General features: G+C 37.5%; 1 protein-coding gene across 13 annotated transcripts in view; it reads right to left on the minus strand.

Annotated features, from left to right (window-relative positions):
* Window positions 1-24,488, minus strand: part of EP400 (E1A binding protein p400) — a 48,022-nt gene that overhangs the window by 12,223 nt on the left and 11,311 nt on the right. For 7 of the 13 annotated variants that reach the window (XM_069870742.1, XM_069870744.1, XM_069870741.1 and 4 more), the window contains 33 exons: window positions 23,396-23,536; window positions 23,210-23,288; window positions 22,891-22,937; window positions 21,848-21,905; window positions 21,082-21,171; window positions 19,760-19,867; window positions 18,801-18,994; window positions 18,432-18,609; window positions 17,668-17,804; window positions 17,113-17,282; window positions 16,486-16,660; window positions 15,951-16,087; window positions 15,142-15,328; window positions 14,036-14,202; window positions 13,065-13,219; window positions 12,300-12,536; window positions 11,075-11,239; window positions 10,432-10,599; window positions 8,397-8,488; window positions 7,239-7,537; window positions 6,281-6,483; window positions 6,017-6,186; window positions 5,603-5,799; window positions 5,290-5,401; window positions 4,454-4,597; window positions 4,014-4,172; window positions 3,660-3,743; window positions 2,938-3,069; window positions 2,773-2,817; window positions 2,512-2,665; window positions 1,839-2,080; window positions 1,113-1,286; window positions 823-870 (listed from right to left, as the gene is read on the minus strand). In XM_069870742.1, the coding sequence (XP_069726843.1) occupies window positions 823-870; window positions 1,113-1,286; window positions 1,839-2,080; window positions 2,512-2,665; window positions 2,773-2,817; window positions 2,938-3,069; window positions 3,660-3,743; window positions 4,014-4,172; window positions 4,454-4,597; window positions 5,290-5,401; window positions 5,603-5,799; window positions 6,017-6,186; window positions 6,281-6,483; window positions 7,239-7,537; window positions 8,397-8,488; window positions 10,432-10,599; window positions 11,075-11,239; window positions 12,300-12,536; window positions 13,065-13,219; window positions 14,036-14,202; window positions 15,142-15,328; window positions 15,951-16,087; window positions 16,486-16,660; window positions 17,113-17,282; window positions 17,668-17,804; window positions 18,432-18,609; window positions 18,801-18,994; window positions 19,760-19,867; window positions 21,082-21,171; window positions 21,848-21,905; window positions 22,891-22,937; window positions 23,210-23,288; window positions 23,396-23,536 (4,848 nt within the window). The remainder of the gene's footprint in view (window positions 1-822; window positions 871-1,112; window positions 1,287-1,838; window positions 2,081-2,511; window positions 2,666-2,772; window positions 2,818-2,937; window positions 3,070-3,659; window positions 3,744-4,013; window positions 4,173-4,453; window positions 4,598-5,289; window positions 5,402-5,602; window positions 5,800-6,016; window positions 6,187-6,280; window positions 6,484-7,238; window positions 7,538-8,396; window positions 8,489-10,431; window positions 10,600-11,074; window positions 11,240-12,299; window positions 12,537-13,064; window positions 13,220-14,035; window positions 14,203-15,141; window positions 15,329-15,950; window positions 16,088-16,485; window positions 16,661-17,112; window positions 17,283-17,667; window positions 17,805-18,431; window positions 18,610-18,800; window positions 18,995-19,759; window positions 19,868-21,081; window positions 21,172-21,847; window positions 21,906-22,890; window positions 22,938-23,209; window positions 23,289-23,395; window positions 23,537-24,488) is intronic. The other 6 variants (XM_069870747.1, XM_069870749.1, XM_069870746.1 and 3 more) reach the window with 3 other exon arrangements.

A 24,488-nucleotide genomic window follows, 5' to 3' on the forward strand; every position in this document is an offset into this window, starting at 1 on the left:
AAAGAAAGAGCAAAATAAGGAGCAGTTCTCACGGTCACACTGGCATCAGCACTTGGGGACATACAAAATGGCAAACTAATTAAAAAAAAAAAACCTTTGCTTTAGTTTAGATTTTGCAAGTTTAATTCAGTACCCAAACCAAGAGCCTATTAGTTTATAGTTATGCATAGCGCACACAATGTAATAAAACCATCACTGCACTGCTCTCCCAACAAAGCTATGTTAACATCCAGCACACCATGCCATCCTAGCATTCGGCTTCTCCTAAGCAGAAACTGCCAGACAGGGACAAACCTGCTTATTAAGTCAGAGAATGGGACTACACACAGAAGATGTAGATTCTCTACCTAGTTCTGTCACTAAATTGCTGTACAGTTTGGAAGAAGTTGTTTATAACCACGGATTTATTTTAGTTTCTGTAATGTACCTATTACTTAAAGGTGCTTCAAGCATTAAATGCACTATATATTTGTAATCCACTTAGACCCTGGCATGATGTACATTCTTACAGATCTTAAGTGCTATCATAATAATCAGGATAAGTTATGTGGTGGTGGTTAGGTGGAAAAATAGTCACTACAATTTAAGTGAAATCACAAACTTCCTGCATGATTTAAAATCTATCTATCAAATCCAAAAGCTGAAGTCTGGTGTCAATCCACTGTATCGACAAAGAAAGAAAAAATAAATTTGGAACTTTAATTGACGTTTCAGAACTCAAGTAACACTCAACATGGATCTCATATGAATTATCTGCCCACCTCCATTGCTGCTAAATACCACAGTGTCTAGATTTGATTTTGAAAGAATACCAATGCACACCTTATAAATACTTTTTGTCTTCTTTTTAGGATTAGCTTCGTACATTAGCTGTAAAATAAGAAGGAAAGTTAGATGATCTTTTGTGGAAGATTTTGTTCAGGTGCTTTTTCTTTTCAAAGAAATGACATAAAATAAGTGGAAATCCTGATGAGGATAATTTTATAATCTTTTAAAAGTTATTTATTTACACTGTTGAAACATTTAATAAAAAACAAGTGTTTATGAAGATAAGGAAAAAAAACTCTATAAACTTAAGGTAAAAAGAGACGCATCATTCTATGTAAACTCACCTTTCCTTCTTCCCTTGGAATAATGACATTTTCGTATCTGTTTCGGCATTGTTTTGGTGAGCGATAGACTCTGCTGCATGAGTTAACAACATCACTAACAAGGTCCCAATTGGGAGTGTGTGCTGGCGATACAACAGCAAGATTTAAAGGAAGCTCCAGCAGCTGCTTCACTGCCTACAATAGATAAAGGCACAAAAGCTTCAGATGACAAATCATTCCAATCTTCCAAACCTCCCCCTATCTGCATGTGTCCACACACCATTACTACAATGACACAGATACCTTAGGACTCAGGCTATGGGTTCACCTACACTCACAGAGAATAAATAAGCATAAAATGCTATTATGCAGACTGACATACAAGAAAACACTTGGAAACTGGTATAAGAGGAACAGCGAGCTGCCATTCGGGTACCACTCTCTTCTCAAAGGCGAAAAGATGCATTCCAATGTCCAGCCAGCACAACTGACCTGGAACATTACAGTAATTGGTCTCTACAACAAAAACAGGACTTAATAATGCATTCTGTAGATTAACCTTTAATGTATCCTTAGAGGAACACAAACAATAGGCAATCTGTCCCAAGTTACATCAGCAAAATGCCAAACTAGCCAATGAAAATTAGAACTATCCTTGAAGAGATGATGTGCAGAAAGAGCCCTTTCTGAAATTAGAAGCAAAAATACAACAAATAATAACAGTGGAAAGTGTAGGTGTCATCTGACCTGCAGAAGTGCCCAGTCTTCACTGATCAACCACTCTGGATTATCCTGTCCAGCCTCAGCAGCTGGTTTGACAAGAGTCGGCAAAGGCTTTGCAAACTGTGTTTGTTGTTTCAACAAGATGTTTTTCTTTTGCTCTTTGCCCTCCCGGCGCATTTTCAACATTCCTGGAGTTGCTCGATCAAAAAGTGACCGAGGTGGAATAACTGTCTCTCCATGACGTTGCTTTTTCTTCCTGCCTGCAGCTAAGACAAAACCCCCCATGTTTCTGGTAAGTAGTTACTATCACTTTTTGATTCCGTGGTAACCTATAGCCACACAAGTCCCCTACATCTGCCGAAGTATTTTGTGCTGCCTCTTAAGGACGTACTGTCAGAAACTAAACAGAGCCTGGTATAAAGTTACGGTCAGCCTTGTCCTAACTTACACAGTAGATCGCCTGGTTTCTACAACTGTCTTTTTAAAAGACACCTAAATGTTGAACTATAAAGACACATTGCAAGAGCTGAGGCTTCCAGTGATTCTGCTGCTTCAAGACCACATCGAGACAAGAATTTTCATCTCTTTAAATCTGCAAATTTATCTTTACTGGTCCAGATGTGCAGGAGGTATGAAAAATCCCAATTTCTTTAACTTACAGCAATAAATCTCTCAATAGTTTTGAAAAAACACTTACCAGATGGATCTGTTTTGTGACGTTTACGTTCCTTCCTGACATACACTGGAGGCAACTTTGATTCTGGAATAGGGGTGTTATCATACATCAGGCACATAACGGAATCAATGTAGATATCATTGTCATCCTGAGGTGGAGTGGGAGGAGTCCAAAGCTGCACAGAACAAAATTTGTAGTCATTGCAATGATAACTCTCCACTCATCTATACATTTCAGAAAATAAAAAGCCTATTTAGGCTGTCTGGTGTCACTTTTACTTACTGGCATTACTTCGGTTTGTCCATCTGGACCTTCATAGACATATTCCTACACAGCAAAAAGAGAATACAATTTAAATGTTCCAACTGAATCCCAAGGAAAAAGGTATTCTCAAAATAATTGTTAAGAAATATGCTATTAAGAAAAACAAGACTAATCTGGAATTACTTTGTTGTATGCATCCTCCCGAGTATAGGTTAGAAGTTCCTCTTCATCCTCCCAAAGCATCTTTTGCTCTTTTTCCTTTAACTCCTTCATATGCTGGACTTCCCACAATTTCTTTGCAGTTTTCAATTCCATCTAGATGAAAGTCAGACTCTTTATAAACTTTACGCACTAACAGACACTGGACTAAAAGTTACCAATTTGTATTTTTATAGACAAACTCTTGAAACTTCTGACATTTTCAAGTACAGAAATCTTATACTAATTTCTAACAGATACTTTCACAATCATTTAGAAGATTTTTTTTTGGTTTTTGTTGAGGGTCCTCAAAATAAAGCAAACTCAGAACTTGAGTTAAACAACCAAGCAACCAGAACACTGCTCCCTTATCCAAATAAACAGGCTCACTGAAATTTATGAATTCTTTCCCCCCATCATCAATGTAGTGCAAGAAATATTTGCTGAGCTGCGCTGAAGAATGTCATTCCCATTTCATGAAAAAAAGAGATTAAGAACTGATGCCTGCTTAAACCAAGAGGATCCTAAAATAAGCAGCTCTCTGTAAGGCATTGCAGCATTCATGAAGTATAGCAAAAGATCATCACAGAATTGCCTACAGTACATCCCATGTCACTGGAGACACTTCCACTTCACATTGAAAATATAGTCTTGCTTGTACGTACTGTGACAGAACAACATGGAAAAAGAAAGATTTGGTTTTTTACCTCATTCAAACGTGGCTCGTTCTCATCAACTGACACGTGGAAGAGCTCTAAGTAATTGAGAGCATACTTCTCAATGGGAGTCAGCTAAGAGAACGTATCAAGGAGAAAAAAAAATTAGTACTGAGGATAATAAAATAAATGCTAACTGAAGGAGAGTGTATCAAAGCTCTCCTTAAAGCTTATCTCCCTCTCTGATGGCTTAATATCATAAGCCAGTAGGAGACTTCCGATGCATTTAGCAAGAGTAACAATCCCATATAAATTAAAGTTGCTTTAACGCCAGAGTACAAACAAATTGAATTATTTGAATTAAACACTACTTTTTAACCCAATTTTTGTGGAAAGTCATAGTACCTGATCGACAACAGCAACTAACTCCTGCAGCTGCGAGGGCTCTTCCATGTATTTTGCCTCACAGAGCTCTGAGATCAATGGTTCAATGCCTGACTCAGGTCCTACTTCTTGTATGCAATCATTTGACTCCTCATCCTCTTGTTCAATACTGTTGAGGGCCTTTCAGAAAGATACATTTTAAAAAAATGAAGACTTAAATAACACAGAAAGAAACCCCATAAGAAGTTCAGTGAAATCCAATATAAATCTCTGGAATAAAGTCTCTGCTGAGGCAAAAGAAACCATCTCCACAATGTATGCAACTCAACTGTGGGCTTTTGGAAGTTTTGCTACAAGGAAAACAACATAAAACTACCAGAAAAAGAGATTGACAGAATTTAACCATATAAAAATAGACAACATGTCACAGCTCTATTTTTAATATATGTGTTAATAATTACCTCTATGAATGGTCTTGCAACTTTAGGTGAAATATTTTCTGCTGGAGATGGCTCTTGAGAAAGGACTACAAATTCTTCTGCTTTCACTCTAAATCCAGAATCCTCCATAGGAGAATGAACTTCAAACAATTCCTGAATTGTTTGCTTGGTAAGTAAAAAGAAAAAAAAAAGAAAGAAAAGTACTTTCAGCATCAGTCTATTTTTTTTTAATATAAAACCTCTGAATTAGCTCAGGTCCAAGCAACCTTAGGAACTATGGACTAAAGAAGGAAATAAGCCTCTATTTATTATTTCTGGAAAATTGTTCAGTTTCTCTTTTGTAACTTTCTGCCTGTAGGATGAAGCAAAATGAAGCGTTAATGGTTCATATATTGGAAAGTCAGAAACACACACTTTCCCATCCTGCACCACCACATCAGGAGTGCTAGAAGCGCTTCATCAGTGCAGGCACCGTTTTCTGCATCTTCAGAACAGCAACCAAGAGCCTAGCTCACTAAACAGCCAAACTGGATATTTCATGTTTACAAAATTATTGAAACCTTGATCCTTACAAACTCTGCAAAATTTTGCAGCAGGGTCCAAGAAACCAGAATATATTAAGTCACATATGTGATGCTTGTGCATCACTCTGGAAGTAATGGAACAAAAGAAGAGAGACAGGATTTGAGAGAATGTGGCTCTAATGTCCAAGTAATCATGAAATCTAATATGCTTATCTATCAGTTCTAGCCCAAACAGATTTCTACTAAATCGTTATTAAACACTCCAACACAGATGCCTGAATTTATTTAACACTTCAACAAAGGTGTTTGAATGTATTTTGAATATTAACTTACCTGTGTTAAAAAGGCCATTGAATAGTCATTTCCCTGAGCAGCTACTTCTCTGATCAAGTCCTTTGTGCCATTTTTCAAAAGCTTCTCTTCTACTGAATTGCCACTGACAAGCCTTAACAAAAAAACCGAAAAATAAAGATCTGATAAACTTTTTGTTAATAATTAGTGTAATTGACAAAAATATTTTTTATTGAAGTGAGACGAAGTTGTCAATACTGTTTCCACTTTATTTCAGATCATACAGAGTAGCGCTATCTGAATTAACCTTACATTAAAGCACGTTAAAGAGCATTTGTTGATTTGTAACCATCACCTGTATATATGGATATCTTTACATCTCCCAATTCTGTCACACCATTCCTGAGCTTTTGCATCCATCACTGGGTTTAGATCATTGTCATAGAACACAACAGTGTCTGCCTCAACAAGATTGACTCCAGTAGAACGACTGTGAGAGGAAAGGATGGCACAGAAAATGCGCTTGTCTCTGTTGAAAATTTTCATCAACTCCTACATAAATGGAATAAAGGCAAGGAGTAAATAAACCATATATCAGAATAAAATACCAAACCAAATTCACTAAAGCCTAATAAAACCCAGACAAAAACAAGTCAAGTGTTTCAAAATAAGTAAGAAACAAGGCAGATTTCCTTCCCCTGCTGTAGCACTTAAAAACCTGAGCAGCACATATTGGTGTACAAGTGGACAGCCATAAAGGTAAACTTACCTGTCGTTGTTCATGGTTAGCATATTCATCAATCCTCACAAATGTGAGGAAATGGAAATTCAGGAACAATTCCAGTATGTCCAACATCAGAATCATCTGTGACAAAATCAGAACACGGCGTCCTTCAGATTTCAATTTTTGAAGCAAGACAGCGAGAGCTTCTAATTTTCCTGTGTTTCAAACGAGAAAATCAGTAACGACTTTACACAGAAATTCCATTCCTGTGGAGAAGGTAATTACTTAGCAACAAATGCTCTCTGTTACCTGAGTCATACTGCACCAGCCGGAGGTCAGGGAATTGTAGCAAGTGAGGAGTTGTAATCCGTTGCAATTGATGCAAGTGTGGAGCCGCCTTCTGCTTCAGACTGTGCTTAAGGAGTTTCAGTCGATGACTGTAAGAAGGGGGAGGATTCGCTACATACAAACACGGGGGAGCAGCAACTGCAGCTGGCAATACGAAGAGAGCCCTGTAAAAAGCATCAAAAAAAGGGAATATCAGTTTAAAAAGTTACAGACAAAACAACCACCTGCAGCAGTAATTTTCAGCCTGTCAACAATGTGATTTTTACACTGTTATCCAACCATTTTGTTAAAATTACATAGTAAGTGCTGGATACCTTCAAAGTATTAATACTCTCTTATCTTTTGTTTGGGTTTTTTTTGTTGTTTTGTCTGCTTTGATGATAGCTTCTGTTAAGAAGGTGTTTGCACTGTGACTGCTGTATTCAGTCACCAGAGCTCAAACACAAGAAACACCCATCGCAACTGACTTATTAAAAGTAATTAAATATATTTGAGTTCTTCTAATTGCATTCCACATCTCTAGAAAACTGTATAGGTGTTGCTCTGCACAAAACCAACTAAACATCAGGTTTAGCTAAACTAGCTTTCTGCCTACATCTGTGTCTTATGTTGGCTGGCTCCAAAAGGTACCTACTCAGAAGTAAATCCAAAGCATAACAATGTAAGCTTAAGTACGGTCAGCTGAATCTGGGCTTGAAATTAGGAATGAGGCACTGAAAACTCTTACTATAAAGATCTTAAAAGAAACAGAAGCAACTGTCATTTTTACGCTCATACTGCATTTCATTTATTGCTTGATAAATAAGTCTAAACTAAACAAGCTTATGAACACAAACAAGGTCTTAAAGCCTTTTTGAAAAGGGGTGTTTAAGAAATTACTAAACATGGTAAAGGCTTACAAGACAAAGTCACACAGTACCTGTTAACGACATCCTTTAGAGATTCCTGTTGCTGAACCAAAGTCAGGATCATTTCTCGCAATGGGTTACTTGGGCCTCCAGAGGCACTTGAAGAAAGGCAACAGTTCACAAAGCCGGCCCACCTCCAACTATTGCCTTCATTGGAAGAGAGCTGAGAGGGCTTTCTTTCACCAGTCAAAGAACAAACACTCAGCAAGTCTCTGCCATACACTGGGGCTCGTGAACAACGGCGCTCATTGCCAGAAAATATTCTGTCCAGGCGCTCCTTCAAAAGCCGGTTCTTTTCTTCATAAGTTTCCTTTGCCGAGAAAAGTTGAAAGAAAAAAACAACACACAAACATTTGCTGCTCATCACGACCACTTTGGAATTTGAGTTTCTTTGGAACGAAGCTATCACTAAAGCTACCATTAGAATTTCAGCTATCTTTAGAATGAAACTATCAATGAAGCCAGGATCAGAGTTCTGTGTGGTTTATACCACCAACACCCCAGATTATATCAGCTACTTGGACCAATCACAAAAGGTCTGAGTTTCATATAATACTTTAAGACTATACCTAAATTCAATGCACGTTAAAGACTCAATTCTACCTTAGTTTAGCATCTTCTTGCTCTTTTTCAAGTACATTTCCGTAGTTTTGGAAATAGAACAAAATTCATAATTTACATTTGGGACCTTTCCATTAACACACTAATGCTGTTAAGTTGCAGGTTCTTGCACAGTTTAACACATGCTTGATGTTCCCCTACGCGTTCTAGGTTGCATGAGTATCTTTTCTAAATTTTTGTTAAGAGATTTATAAAAATATGCTCAATTGCCCTTGTGTTCAAAACACACAGAAAATCTTACGATGCCTTTTTTCATGCCTAGCTACATAATTACAACATTTAACAGTTGTAAGAAGCTGTCACTATCACAGCACAAGGAAGCTGTTAGCTGCTTTTATACGCTACAATTTATTTTAAACTGTGGGTTACAGATGAAATTGTATCACATCTGTCTACCTGAAACACTGACAAAAGTTGTTTTACCTACTCTGTAATCACCAAATTTCCTAATTAATTCCAACTTTGTAAATTATAGCTTTCAACTACCATATGGGCTTAATACCAATCCCAAAAATTTGTATTTCCATAAGAAAATATAAATTAAGTACCTGTGACTGTCCATGTGTAGGTGCTGGTTTTAACGCTGCTCCCATGTCACTGGATGACAAATTAGTAATGGCAGTTCTACCTGGAATACAAACTAAGGATAAACCTCGGGTTTATATATTTATTCTTCTGAAGACTGGTTTCATTTATTTTTTTCAATAGGCAGACTTTTCATAGCTGTAACACATCATAACCCCTGACGAATTTTAAGTCTAAATGTCCATTTGGTATTGCAAATTTGTACTTTGTTACAGATCAGGTGTCTGACAGATACTTAAATCTAGTGTTTTCACAAAAATCCAAGATGGATCAATAGAATTGCACTTTACTTTGCACAAAGACCCACTGCATTGGGAGTTTACTAAAATACCATGGATAGTGCAATAGGTATTAACATTTAGAAGTTATGCTCTAAATGAGGAAAAGATCGTTCTAATTTGTCTTAAATAAATCACCTAAGATTTCTCAGAGAATACATGAATTCAGTATATCTACAAATGGATGAAACTACACAATGGAATCTCCCAATAGCTTTCTTGTGAGCTCAGCTGCTAGCAGATGTTTTCCCAGAGAGCTAACTGAACTGTAAGAACTTCACACATGAGTTAACTAATCAAAAGTCCAGTAATACTCTTCCTGTACAAGCAGACTACAGACACTGTAGCAGTTATTTTCTTGGTAGGATATGTAGGTTTCTGTCTCAGCCAGGAGGCACCGCTCAGCAGCACTGATTACTTGTACTAGCAAAGCAGCACAACCCTCCACTAGTCACTGTGCAACTGTATTTAGTGGTGAGTCAATACACCCATGAAGAACCGCATTCAAGTTAACAAGCACATGCTCACCCTTACATTAAGAATAACAGCCTCGAAGGAGTATGCCGAAGCTTAAACTTTGCTTTTCTGCACTTCTATTCCAACTGCGCTACACGCGAGTCCAGCAACTATAGTTTCCAGTCACCCAGAGCAATGAAAATGTATTTAGCATTTATACAGAGAGAGAAATAAGTATTTTCAATATGCTTTACATCTTCCTCCAAAGATGAACAGCAAAAATAATAATGTTTTCTTTTATCAGTCGGAAGCAATGCTTTAGTTATTACTGCTTTTAACAGAGCTCTCCTGCTACCATCATGAAAGCAGTAAGATGTACGAGTTTCTACAGAAATCTTACATCAATTTTCAAGTGAACTGTGGCCATACGAGGAACACATGCAATGTGATCGGTGCTGGAGGGTGAAACATTTGAGCCACAGATCTTCCAAACTATGACAGAAATCCTTTACCTCCCAGTTGAAGCTTCCTCTCCCTTTTTATGATTAGGTATTTACTCTTCAGTAAGTCAAAATATGAACTTCAAAGGTCCATTAATACATCAAAAAGGAGAAGTAAACAGTCTGTTTTGAGGGAACAGTATATCTGGAGAAAATTACAGCAGATGGCCATCTCCAGAGAACAAAACTTCTAGCATCACATTTATCATCATATAGCAACCTGCTGTTTTGTTGTAAATGCATCCTAGACAGCAATCTCTCTACCGTTTGTGATCAACATCTTGATTGTGTTTTTAAACAAGGAAGCAAACACCTCAGCTATATTTGCAGAGGAAAAGGGAAAAGAGTAGTTTGATTAGATAGAGCAGCAAAGAAAATTAGATAAAAGTAAAACCACTGTAGAAAAACTGAGAGAATTGCTGGCCATTCCGTCAGTATGACCAATAAACATCTTGACCTTTCTCTGAAAATAGTAACAAAGTATTTCAAACTCATTTCTTCCCACAAAATCAGACCTAAGATACAATCGGGAAAAATATTCTACATACTTAATACAGTTTGAAGTTCTAACAAGTCCGTACGAAAATATTATCTAAAACTCCAGTACACATCACACACAAACCAGAAGGATTTGCTTCATAGTTTACCTGCTTCTGAGAACAACTTACAGAACTATGATCTACAATAACTTGGAGTTACAGATCAATGTAACTTTAGTAACTGAATGTTTAGAAAGAGACCTTTCTTCAAGCTAGAAAGCTTACCTTGCTGAGTCACTGCTGTGGAAGTCGGGACACCTGCTTGGTGCTGGTTTCCTAAAGCGTTCAGAGCATTCTGAACATTTCCTGCTTGGGAAACTGTCTGCATGACAACCGGACCCTGAGGTCTCAAGTACTGCTGACCAGGTGCTGAGACAATTTGAAGAACACTTCCTGCAATGGAGGGTTTTAAAAAAAAATTAGGCTGGATAAAGTGGAAAAGAATAAATGGTGTTCTCTAGCAAACAATATTACTATTACAAAACGACCATTACTATTTCAAACTATGTTAAATTTTCCCAGACACTTTCATTCCACCACTCTGATTTAAAGTGCCATAATACCCCATAGGAGGAAAACATCTAAGTCCTCGTGTTAAAGAGAAGATTCATGTTGTCAAGGTATCATTTTAAATCTAATTATTTTATATGGAATTCAGACAAAATCCAAGTAACCAGAAAAGGAAATTTCTGTTTTTTCAGAAGAGAGCTCCTTGTTAACCCTGTCTCATAGAGAAAACAGGCAGAGCAGAACAGAACAAGCAGTGGGAATGCAAAAAGCTCCTTAACACACAGCAACAAAGAACGTGCTGCCTGTATTAAAACATCAGCATTCTAAGTAAGGGAACTCTCTGTTTCGAAATAAGTACCTTGTAGCTGCAAGGGTTGCCCGGCAGTGAGCTGGCGAAGTTGACTATGTGACAAAGTGAACTTGTTCCCTTGGAATTGCAGTGTTACAGGGGTCTCCGGCTGAGCGATTCTGCCTTGTGCTCCTGCTATAGAAGCCAGCTGGGCTATTTTTACTACCTCACCACCTGTTATGGAGGGAAACAGGCATTAAAAGAAAAAAAACAAAGTGGGAGGCAGGTTGTTTAATATTCACAGTTCTACGTTTTGGTTAGTAAACTGGTGCGGAAGCGCCTTCCATGCATAATTATACATAGTGCATCGAAAGTGTCATATAGAAGTTAAGCAGGTATTCCTTTCAGTATTTGTTGGATAAACTGGAAGAAAGCTGATTGTTTAAAAGGTAAGAACATCAACATTTTAGAAGTTATCACTTTCATTAGCAAAAAAAGAGCTACCTGAAAACTCATGTGACACTTCGTAACAGGACAAGTATAGATATTAAAGTGATTTTCACTGCCTTTTCAAGAGCACGAAGGAAGATTTAAGGAAGACACAAGAATACTCACATGTGTGGCACTGTAAATACACAATTGAAACAGCCTAAATTTGCTGAAGAAACACAATTTATACTGTGCAATCTGCACTTAAGACAAACCAAAAAGCTTTAAAGTGACAAGGACCAAGCTTTTTGTGATTTAAATGCAGAAATGTTAAAGGCATTTAAGCATTAAGTTTTATGATATTGAGAAAATATTGGCGTGAAAATTTAGCTTTTGTAAAGGCAGTGCATTACCTCAGAGATAAAATTAATACATCAGTGCTCAGTACTCTATACACATGCTAATAGGCAGTGCACATACAACCTTAAAGCAAAGCCTCATCACTTTTCTCTGCCTAACAGTTGTGACGCTCCTCTCTGCGAGAGGCCTTTAGCAGATGGATTAGTGTTTAATATGAAAGGAATAATTAGGATAGAGCTAAAACATTTGGTCTGAAGGAAGTCTTGCCAGCAGAAGAAACATGCAGAAATAGGAGATTAAGTTGACACCACTAATGTATGTCCACAGCAATTCTATTGTTTCTTATCCAATTTTCGATTTTCCTTGGTCATAAGCAACAAACTGAGCAAGGCTAATCAGAAGAGTGAAAAAAAACAACGATTCTGTACACATTTTAGGGTGCCTAGTAACTTAACCTCATGGTAGTACAAAGGTGGGAGAAACCTTGAAAGGGGAGGCCACTTACTAGGCAACCGTGCCTGGGCCTGAGAGGTCAGAACCAGCCTCTGAGGCAGCACACTCTGTTGGATGGTGTGCGAGGGGGCCTGTGGCTGGGCCTGGCCTAGCTGAGAGGCCGGCGCAGAGGTCTGGCCCCGCGGTTTCACAGTGTGGGCTGTGCTAGTTGCTGTGGTGAAGGTCGCTGCGGGCTGGTGTCTTGGAGCACTGGTGGAAGCCTGAGTTGTCTGAAACTGTGCTGCTGCAGCTGCAATCAATAAGGGTTGTTTGTGCAAGCTGTTAGAGGTTTTAACTCCACTCTTTTAAACTGCATTAAAACTGCATTAAAAAGAAACCTTCCAACAGGATATTAAAATGGCTACAGGAACGGCTTGTCCTTACAGATTGGGATTTCTATCCACACCTTCTATTTCATCCTACTCTTACAACATTACATATTTGGAAAGCATTGTTTAAAGGTTAAATAGATACACAAAAGCACTGTAAATTCCCATCTTTGACAGAACATTACATGAGATCAGGGTTTAAATACCAACTGTGCCATAATTACTCCGTACGCTAACAGTTAGGTTACACAAAGCTTAGTTTTGCATTACACTGACAGATCATACTGTAGAAACTAGTGGGGAAACTTACTGGTAATTAGTCTGTTGGTATTTTTAAGCAATTAGTATTCTAGGTCATTAAGCTAGAGGGAAAAAAGGTCCTATGAACAGACTAACTGTTCCATCTATGCAGAAGTTCAGGTAACCAACCTAGCCCTAACTTGTCTTACCTTGATTTGAAGACACTGTAGCTATGGGTGATCTTCCTCGTACTTGTCCCTGTTGAGTTACTGTTGCTGTGGTCACTGTGCGTTGTACCTGAGTGCTTGGGAAAACCACAGTCCTGCCCTCAGGTTTCTGACCGTACTGAACGGGTTGAAACAATCTGAAAAGAATACGAAAAGTCCAAGTCTATAGGAATATCACAATATGGCCTTTAAAAATAAATTCTGTCACTGGGGAAAAGTATAAACCAATCATATCAGATAATAATCTCTTTCTCACAGATGGCTGAAGCTGGCAAGACTCATCACTTCAGTAAACTTCACATGTGGACATTATATAAAGCCATTTTGCTAAGTCCAAGAAAGAAGAAAGCTTTCACTGCCATGCAACGTAGGACGCATCAGAATTACAGCAAACAGCTCAGAGTCTAGCCCGATATCTGGAGAAAGAATGGAACTCTCATATCATTCCAAAGAGAGACATCAACATGCCAGCAGGTCATCCAGCATCTCCTTTGCATCAGGAAAACAGTCCCACATGACTTTGAGATCACTGCTTCACTATGAGAGAAATAGTCTTAAAAGACCTACTGCTTTATATAAACTTTTTAAAGTTTATATAAACTTTTTAAAGTTTATATATCTCCGCTGACACTGTAGGCCAAGCTTAGTCAGCAACAACTACCTCCTTGCCATAAACAAGGACCCCGAGAGTAAAATCCATCGGCTGGTAAAGTAAAAACTATAGGAAATCCATAAACAAATTTCAAATGGTATTGTTTGCCCCCAAAAAATATTAAAATAGAATCTCTATTTTCAAGGGTAAACAAAGCAATAGAATAATTAAATGCAAAGTCAAGCTTGAGGTTTTGTGTGAATCACGTTACCAAAGATGCAGGCAGAACTCCGTAAACACCGTAACAGAAATACATTTTCCTCCTGGAATTCTGGCTTAAAAGGAGTGCAGTTGCACACACCTGCTTGGTTTGAGCTTCACTGGGTTAGGCCTAGCCGGAGGTGGAGGGGAGCTGTAGATTTCTTCAATCAACCTTCTAGTAACCTTTTGCTTTGGCAACATTTGTGCTTCATAATGAGTCATTTTGTTTTCCATTCCGATGAGATCAAAAAAAGAGAGGTCCGATTCCTAGGGATATTGTAAAATAAGGTTTATTTAATGTGACGATCAAAACAGTTAAGTCCTCTCTATGTTCTATGCTAAACTCACCTTCTATATTTTAGTATTTTACCTGAAATAAATTCTGTAAGTTTAAAAAGTAAACTACTACTTATTAGCCAGAACTGTCTAGGAACCTTGATAATCTCTCTTAAACTCACAATCCCAATTGAAGCATCAACATCAGAAGAAAAAGAATTGAAATCATTAGCCAGTTATGGAAATCAAAGCAAGGCACATTTAACAATTCTTCATATGCCATAATTTCCAAAGAATTAAGTAGTACTCTCAGAAGGTGTTTGCACACTACCAAGCCCAAATGCCAAACTATAAAGGCACACACGTAATTTAGGAGTAGAAAATCATGAAGGATAGAAATAAGATCAACAAAAAAGATCATCTCATCTGCTCCACTACCGATACTTCCCTCTAACGTAATCATTTCCTTTCATCCTCTCAAAGAAGTGAATCACTTCTTTAACGATAACCACAAACACTGGTAATTCACATGGATTAACAGAAACGTACTAATTAAAGTCATTGAATCAGTGTTTACTCTTATGTAAAAAAGTCTTGCTTTCCTTCAGCTACTGAAAGCAGAAAGAGAATTACAGAATGCCATAAATAAGCTCTGTGCTACCCCCCAGTGTCAGAAAATTCCTGCAAACAATGAGTATGATGAAAGTAAGCTAACTTCTCTTTGATCAAGTAGTTCATGAAAAATTACCAACTACAAACCACCTGAAAAGATGGGGCAAGTACACACTTGGTAGGCACAGCTACGGAACAGTGAACTCCTCCTCTTTACAAACTTCAGACAGACTTACATTGTACAAGAAAACAATATTAAGTACTGAAATCCTACAGGGACACTAAGAAAGAAAAAAAATGTTTTACTTTTCTACTCACCTTCCAAATATCCTTTTCTAGAGCACTCAGTACCAGAGACGCAGTTCTGTATTCCAGTGTTTCTGATACATATGAGGTACTTGAAAACCGGGGGTTTATAAGATCAGGGTGATTACAAATCCTTTGCAGCTGCATCAGGACATGGAGGACACTGATGAAGTGTCCACTTTTGAGGGCTTCTTGGGTTCTAACAAATAAATTATATAGAAATACGTTAATTTAAGCACAGCTTTCATGGAGATATCCTTAAGTCAGCAAGGTGAGAATGTGCTATGCTGTATGTTATGCAAGCCTAAACAAGCTTAGTTTCTACCTGGGACTTTGTAGAGAGTTTTCACGTATCAAATCTAAGTTCGGAAATATGAAACTTAAGGACCAGTGCTGTATTACAGTCAAATACGATCTAACTATCCCTACTCTCTACCTGCTTTGTTTCTGAATGATATCTGTACCTATCAATAACCACTTGATGTCACAGCACAGGAAAACGGGTGGATGAATAAAGAAATATTTTATGCTTTAAGAAATAAACACTCATTAGAGACAAATCTTAGAACAAAATAGCAGGAAACTTGACCTTTACAATTTGATTTTTAGGTTCCAGAGGTAAAAGCATATTTTTCATTAGGCCCACAGCATTACTTCCCTGTAATTTTAGTTTACAATGTCATCACATTCTATCATTGCTCATTGCTCATTATGTAAAATTTCAGGAAAAAACTAAAACACTTCCAACATGATGTTCATTTGCCATCTTGCTTAAGCACCAAACATGACAGCCTCTTTTATTTACCATTTTAATTCCTTACCCTGGTTGTAATATGACATCGTCATACATAGCTTTTTGTCGACTAGAAAGACGACACTTTAGCACATGTTCATATTTCTTTGTTAGCTGCTTCTCAACATCTCTCTTTGATCTTCGCAAAATAAATGGCTGAATCATCTGAAACATTTCACAATTGAGGGAAAAAATATTTCTCATTTCAAAGATGCAGCTTTACAACAGAAAGCTAAACTTATTCACACCTAACACATTTGATGTGATAAACCTCATATGCCATATTTAATCGTATTGCTGTGCACACAGTTGTATAGGTATTAATTTGTTCTCTAATTTGTGCATGCTATGCTTTAAAATCTCAGCCCTGTATTATTTTTCAAAAGAATCTCTGCTATTTTGGTAGCACAAACATCTGCTTTCAGCAGGACGTTCTGTCTGAACTGAACAAAGTGTTAAGAAATGCCAGAAATTTCAAGCTGTACCACATCTTCTCCTCTCTTCCCTTCCCCCCAACAGCTTAGCTACTGTAGTAGGACAGATGAGAAAAAATGACAACATACTCTGTGTAACCTGATGACCAATTTATGGCAATAATCCTGGTTCTCCTCATTAGGTGCTTTCACTGGAAAATCTAGATAAGGTCTTGAAATTCCTGGAATCAGGAAATGTACCATGGTCCACAACTCCATCAACGTGTTATGCAAAGGAGTGTCTATCAGAAGCAAACGATGCTGGCTGTGAATAATAAAAGATTTTTCTTCAATACAGCATTGAGCCAGCATCGTTATAAAAAAGGACAGCAATATTCAAACACTGTTTGCCATAGCCTTAGGTTTATCAGATACAAAGAAGAAATGAGTAGTGTTAATAAAATTAAATCTAGGATAAATTTTCTTTTTAATCTTAAATATAGCACCAAACTAGGCTCCTCATTCCAGAGTATCAGAGCACAGAAGCATAGAGTATCAGTAAAGGAGAATTCTAGTGTTACAACAGTGGCAACAAAAAGATCCTGAGCATGTCCCTGAATCCAGATTGTTTCAAGTAAAGGCACCTCTGCAGTTATCTACTGCACAGGAATTTGGGCAGACCAAATCAAGAGGTTTTTTACCAGTCTTCTGTTAAGGAAAGAACTGTGTGACAACAGAAAAACCCACTGCCAGCAGGAAAACTTCTCTGCTCTATACCTGCGGAGATTGAAAAGTGCCTCCCAGTGTTTCTCAGTCATGTTCTTTATTTGTTGCATCTCATCTACTATTAAGTATTTCCATCGCATTTTCATAAACGCTGGGTGGCCTTTGAACAGCTGCTTGTACGAAGTGATACAGACATTGAAGCTGTTGGGTTCTGCCCATTCCTACAGAAAAGGAAAGAAAAGGTGAGACAGAAAAGTTAAGGCAGAACTCTCAAGTACCTTTACAACCAGCTATTTCTTCAATAAGAACAGAAAGACACTATGACTCAAAAGCATTCTAAAAGACAATCTAGGTCTTTGAATTATAGTCAGTTCAGAAAGCAGGTAAAGGATTGCATGTATTGCTCCATGCCAAGGGAGTTCCAAAAATGCTTTTGGAAATCTAGAACTGTTAGATATGAATCTTTTTGTAAACCAACTGGTAGTGTTACAAACTTCTCCTATCCCATCAGGATGAGAGGAACATATAGATAAATGCAGGTTAAAGGAAGATTCTTGCTATCTAAAACGCTAAATGTAACATTACAAAAGCTGCGAAACACAATACCTGTCTTTTTGCTCTAAGTTCCCTTTGACTGCCAAAATAGAGAAGTATTTTCAATCCTGGGCACCAGCGTTTCAGTTCCAGCTCCCATTTCAAGATGTTACAACTCCGTACAACAACAAGGTGAGGGCCCCAGTTACCTACAGAAGGGAAAACATAGCAGTTAACAGTAGAAAGGGACTCCTGACAATTGATGTGGTTTCTATCCTCCCCAGATTTTTTTAAATGCAGTGTATACCATTGAGATCAAATAACAACAGGCATTTTAATGACCAATTTTTATTATTTTTCAGACGTGAAGTACCCCTTGTGAACCCAGTATCTATTTTTCCCTCACCTACACCAACTGCCTGAATAAGACATACTACCTCCATAACAAACTTTGCCTTACCATCTTGTCTTAAACCATCCTCAGCCCAACACCGCTACTAGTAAAATCCAAGATACAGATACTTGTACAGACACAATTGCCCAACTGTTCATATTTAGTCCTCGAGTTTAGCTGTCTGTGGCCATCTGGTCATTAAATAATTTGTAAGGCTTTTTTTATACTAAGACAACCTAGGCATCAGAAGAATTTTATCATCTAGAAGGTAAGAGCAGATTGATCAAACAGTATTCTTGACAAGAAGCACCCTTATGTCATACAACATAAGAAAGTTTTTCTGACAATCTTATTCCACGCACTAACTAAAGTCTGAAACAGTTCAGTAGGGGAAAAAAAACGGCCCACTACCTGTCTAAATTTGTTAGCCAAAAGAACTTACCTTCATTGCAAGCCAAGTGGGCAAAAAAAGCAATAATTTGCACTGTTTTTCCAAGCCCAGCCTCATCTGCCAGAATACCATTGAGATTCTTCCTGTACAGCTTTGCCAGCCAATCAAGCCCAATCTTCTGATATTCTCTGAGAGACCCATACAGCAGGGATGGAGTACTGTATTTTACCTGCAATGTGAATGATTTGATACTTTTTCTCTAAGTTAAATTCACAGAACATGTCATAAGGCATGAGCATTTTATAGTTCAATAGCTAGAAAATATTTATTGTAATTTGTTGCTAAAGCCCATGAAATCATGAAAAAGCACTCTTCACATAAAAGTAAGCACACACGGTAGCTGAAAATACGGAGTCTTACTGCTGTTGTTATCCTAGAGCTGCCTTTAGGTAATAGCATTTCTGCTGCAGCAGCAACTTCTGAGATGTCTCGCATATACTTCTTTGGAGGACTTGATCTGTCCATGCCCTTGTACTGGTCAATGCTGAGAAGGGAGTCTATGAGGACAACTTCCTTCTGAGGACTTTCCCTATCCGAGAGATGATCTTCCATTTCTAAGAGAGAGAAAAATCACATTGGCATTAAAAATAAACTTACGTCTCAAAGGAATTGAGATGATCAGAATTCAGACAGGGTTCCTAAGGGTGGTAGCTAGCTTTAAAAAAACAATTTTATGATTTTTTCAGACTAGACAAGCTAAAATGAAAACAGTCTAAGCTCAGAATCACACACACACTCTGGATGTTTGCTCTATCTAGGCTAACATGACCATTAGCTTTCCACAACTTCTAGGTGGTATGAAAGACCTCCCTAAAACCTACCTTCAAATATATAATTCTATCATCACTTCAATACAGAACAGACGACAACTGTGTAATACTAGCTAGCTATGAAGTGTGCTGTTTAATTCAGTGTAGAGAGGCTCTCCTATGGCTCACTGTCGTTCCTGAGAATCTCACACTTCTTGACTTCAAGACAGGCAAACACGACTCTCTTTTCATAAACAGAGAAATGAAAAAAAGGAAGAAATTCTTTATCGATCCCTATCCAAAAGTATTTATTTAGTAATAACAGGAATAAATAAAACTTTTTCTAATGATCATTCCAAATGCTCAAAAAGAAAGCCACTATACTTCCCATTCATTCTTGTATATAACATTCTTGTTCACTTGAAAAATAAAAAACATTTTAAATGTGATTCACTCAACAGTTGATTTTCACTCAGCATAAAATATCTTTCAACAGAGACCTGAAGTGCCAATCAATTTTATTTCACCTTGTAAGTCAGCACTGCTACTTCTAAACAAAAAATAGTTTACCTTCCTCACTGCTATCATCTTCACTGTCAGGCTTCGGCTGGGGCCAGTGAAAATTTTCTGCAAAGGCACCTTCATACATCTTTAGTAAATCTTCCAGAGGCAATTCAGCTGAAGGTCATGAAAGGAAGCAAGTTTTAAAACAGCAAAACTTGTAATAATCAATACTATTGGTTTTGATCTCGTTACATTCTTCACAATTATATAAAGCCAGTTTTCTAATCAGAAGTTAACTGAATTATTAGGTGAATTATGGCAATATTTATTTAATGGCCTCAATTACAGAGAACACTTGGCACTCCACCAAGAAGCCTGCTCCCCCAGCTTGTTTTGTACAGTATTACAAACTCACAGTAAACTACTGGTTGTGGAGGTAGGGGCATCAAATCCAGTTGAGGAGTTGAAAGACAATTCAAGACTTCAAAACTTCAAGTTTCAAAACTGAGCTGTACCTCAACTCCACTAAAGAGAATCTCCACAATCCTTTGTCTGATCTGTTTAAACATGAATGTGCATGCTAATGGTGGCCAATCAATCAGGACACATCCTCATTAGGAACACAGCTACGTGGCCAAGAGTTATAATCCCTCCAACTGGTCAGCTGGCTGCAGCCACTAAGCTGCCAAATAGACCAAACAAACAGATTTGCAACCTGCATATTATCTGCCAGGAAAGCTTAGCTTAATGGGAAGCCTGCCTTTAAAAATCAGCAAGGTTTTTACCATGATAAGTGAAGCAATCTCTATGGGATATTTTGCATACATCAAACACAGCAGAGCAGTTATTGTTATGTTGCTAATGAAAGAGAGCTGCTAGCCAGAGCATCATCCCTAAAAGCCCCTTCTCTGCAAGTATTTATACCCACCAAGATCAGCACTGGAGGGCTCTTTCAGACCTACCAGGTGGGTCACAATACCTTTCTGAGACACTCAAGACAGCTGATGATAAAATGTTTATGTTCAATCTGATACAATTCTGGTTTTAAGTATTTATCACGCACTCCTAGAACTGAGGTTGAGAGTCTTTTGGTGTGAGTTTTTAAAGAAATGCAGTGCTTCATTAAAGAAATACTTTTTCTCAAGCTACCTTACATGATAACTAGTCAAGTATACAGGCCACTTTATAAAGTACAGTTGTCCATCACCATCTCATACACTAACCACTACAACTTTCCAAACAGAAAAAAAAAAATCAGCTTACATATGACTGAACATCTAAATGCATTCAATTTCTCATCTACAACCCTATTTACAAGTATAACTGCTACACGTTTTCAACTGATGTTTCAGAGCATGCCACAGAGAGCAACCAAGCTACATGCCTACCTTCTCTGGCTAGATTAGACAATTCAGTTTGATGGTTTACATTCCCTTCTTTAGCTTCTTGTTCTTCAATTGTTTCTTCTTCATCTTCAACTAAAGAAAAAACAAATGCTAGCCTTAGCACTCAAATTACACAATAATTCAAGAAGTTAGTAATTACACACCTCTGAAGTGCATATAGACTATTGTAAGTCAGCAAGATCGAAAAAGAAAGAGACGCTTCCATAAAATGAGAAAACCTGAGAGCAACTATACATAGAACTTAAAAGATTAGTGAAAAGGAAGCATTTCTGCCTCAGGACAAAAGGCTGTCTTCAACTCTTAAGTGTTGGTTGGCAACAGTCACCAGAGACAGGTTATTCTGTAGCTTTAAACTAGGGATTTTCTTTGTCAAAATGCAACACAGATCTCCTCACAAGAAAGGAACTAAAGTAGAAGGCTTATTCAGTCTGAAATCCTCAAAAGAAGTTTAAGATCACTAATATGGTTTGAGAAGCAAAGGAACGAGGTTGGAAAGAATTAAAATCCAACAACTATGACGGCTGTGTATTTTCACAGGAAATTTTATTTTCAAATTTGCACCAAAGCCCTTTTAAAGGAAAATTTCCCATCTAATCAACCACATAATCTCTTTAAGAAACGGATGAGGGTCAGTATTTGTGAAAGGCATTGCACCTATGCAGTAATAAAATGAAAATCTGTGGTTGAGGGTTTTAATATACACCTTTTCTACAACACTAGAGATGCACAATTTAGGAAAGTGACTTACCTTCCTCATCAGTCAAAGATGTGCTTGCCTTTCTTTTTCTTCCAGATGATGAACCACCCTAGCATTAAACAACCACAGGAAACAAAGTTAGGTAGGTTTTATTGTTTGGGTTTTTTAAGGAAAGCAACAAGCACCCTGCAATAACAGCAGCATTTGCTAATAGACACTTAACACCTACTAGCACTTTCCTGGTCACACAAGAACAGACACTCTGTTTCTGTGTTGAAGGCAGTGTGCAATCAGCCACTTAAAGTGTCTGCAATTCAGATTACTCAGATCCAGCTGTGGCACAGAGCCATAGTACACTCTATCTTTTCAAAACATTATTGCGGTACAACACTTCTACCCAGGCTGGAACCAAGAACTAAATTTTCAACAGTCAATAAAAAAGGGATATGGCACGGGTCTACATTTGTTCAATCTCGGCTGCCCAGCATACTCTGTGGCACGGTTTAGCCTGTGCAAACACTCACAAACAATTCTAGGCCACAGATTGGCTGGTAACACACAGTACTAAAGCTTGTTCCTAACAGGAAATGCAGATGCAGGCATCGCGCTTGGTGAAAGGGGAGCTTTTCAGCATGGCGCTATCAGCTTAGTTATTTATTCAGTTTAATCCATTCTGTAACATATACCGTTGAGCAGATAAATCACAGCTGAACAGCTGAAAACATGCTTTCATGCCCCACTAAGTTCACCAGGAGGTAAAACTCCCACCCAAAACAGTCTGGCAATTAATTTGTACATTGCTTTGGTCTTCGAATCTTAGAATGACTGAATCAAAGCCATTGACTAAGTATGACTTCTTCCCTTAAAAGACACATACTAACTGCAGTCCATTTTCCCATTTACAGTTGTGGTTTATAACCAGAAAGAAATAATATTTGTGCATATGACAACACGTTCACCTGTCAGTAACTACATAGAAATCTGCTTATCATCACTATTTATAAGAAAACATTTCATGTTTATCAAAATTTTTTCACATAGGTAGTGAAATTTAAGCTAATCTGATGGGTTTTTTTAGAAACAGAAAAGCTTACCATTTCACTTTCCAATAAAAGGTCTTCTGCAGGTTTTGAATCCTTACCTGAAAAATTATTATGTGTGCATTAGTTACTTAGCAATTTTATGTTTCTTACGTGAACTTTCAAATGCAGTCAACATAAAACACAAGTATTAACAAAACACAGCACAAAAATGTAAAAAACCCCATAACTCACAGTTCAGGTCTGTTCCCCGCCTATTATTCATATCTCAAACTTCTACCACCAATAAAATTAAAACTCACTGGGTGAAATTATGTAAAACAATAGCATCAAAACTTATAACTGGATTTCTTATGAAATGGAATACCGTTACCTTTCCTTGAAATTCTCTTTAAATTCAAAGCTTTCTTCCTTTTCTCTTGAAATTCAATTTGCAGTTTTATTTCAACAACCTGGAATGTAAATGAAGTCTACTAAAGCACTTAAATTTTATAAATTAATTATTGAAGATGAAAAAAACCAGCATGACTTGCACTGTATTGATAAGTCGGTACTTTACCTGCTCAATGTTAGACCAGAAGTATTCTATTTCTCTAGCAATCGATGCAGCAATTCGCCGTAGTTTGTTTTGTTCTTCCCTTTTAGCTCGCTCTTCGTTAAGTTTCTTTTCCTCATGATAACGAGCCACAGTTCTCACCATCTAAAACATAGTAAGAGATACCAGGTTAGATTACCTAAAAATACACATCATTGTGTTTCTTACGATTATAGTAGTTACCAGCAGCCGGATGTTGTCCATAGCTTTAAACACATAGCACTTACTTCCAATATTTCTAGTTTTTACTATGCCAGTAAAACAAATGACCAAAAACTCAAAGGAAAAAAGAAAATACAAGAACTATAACTAAGCAATCAAGTAGGAAATTCATAATTCACTACTCTCTCTCAATACAAAAATTAGGAAAAACAATATCTACTGAAATTAGCAACAAACACACAAAAGAAAACCTTTTTTTCAGACAGCACATGAGTGAGGTCATAGAAATCACATCACAAACTGTAAAAGAGCAAAGGCAAAATGAGTTCAAAAAAGAGTGTACGTACATGAGTGAAAGATCAGTCAATGGCTGTTACAGACTGACCGGATTGCAACCTTTAGCTCAGGAGGTGCCTAGACACTGACTTCCAGAAGTCTGAAGCATACTGCCAGGGGAAGGATCCTTTCATATCTGCCCCTCCTGTTTCTCCTACTCTTAAAAACCTACCATTGGCCACAAATGGAATAAGCTCTTCAAATCCAGATTTAAATTAATATTCAAAACACAGATCTTTGATTTACAAAACGATACACCTATTTCATTAATCTGCTTCTGATGAAGAGAGTTCTGAGCTTCAATCATTTCAGAATATACAATAGAAAACAACATGGCAATTTCAACTAATGACCTTCAGTTGCTCTCTCCATTACTTCAAACTGGTCATAAACGTATCAGAAGAAGGGGCAACATTGCCAGAGTCCATAGAAAACTTGCTTATTGTAAATAAACAGGTTTTACATATTTCATCTCACAACACCCCAATTTTCATTCCATCACTGACTTAATTATTCCCACTGCACCACTCTCTTCCCCTATGGAAATAGTTCTCTACCA

Source organism: Phaenicophaeus curvirostris, chromosome 17 (genome assembly GCF_032191515.1).
Source record: "Phaenicophaeus curvirostris isolate KB17595 chromosome 17, BPBGC_Pcur_1.0, whole genome shotgun sequence".
Taxonomy (NCBI): domain Eukaryota; kingdom Metazoa; phylum Chordata; class Aves; order Cuculiformes; family Cuculidae; genus Phaenicophaeus; species Phaenicophaeus curvirostris.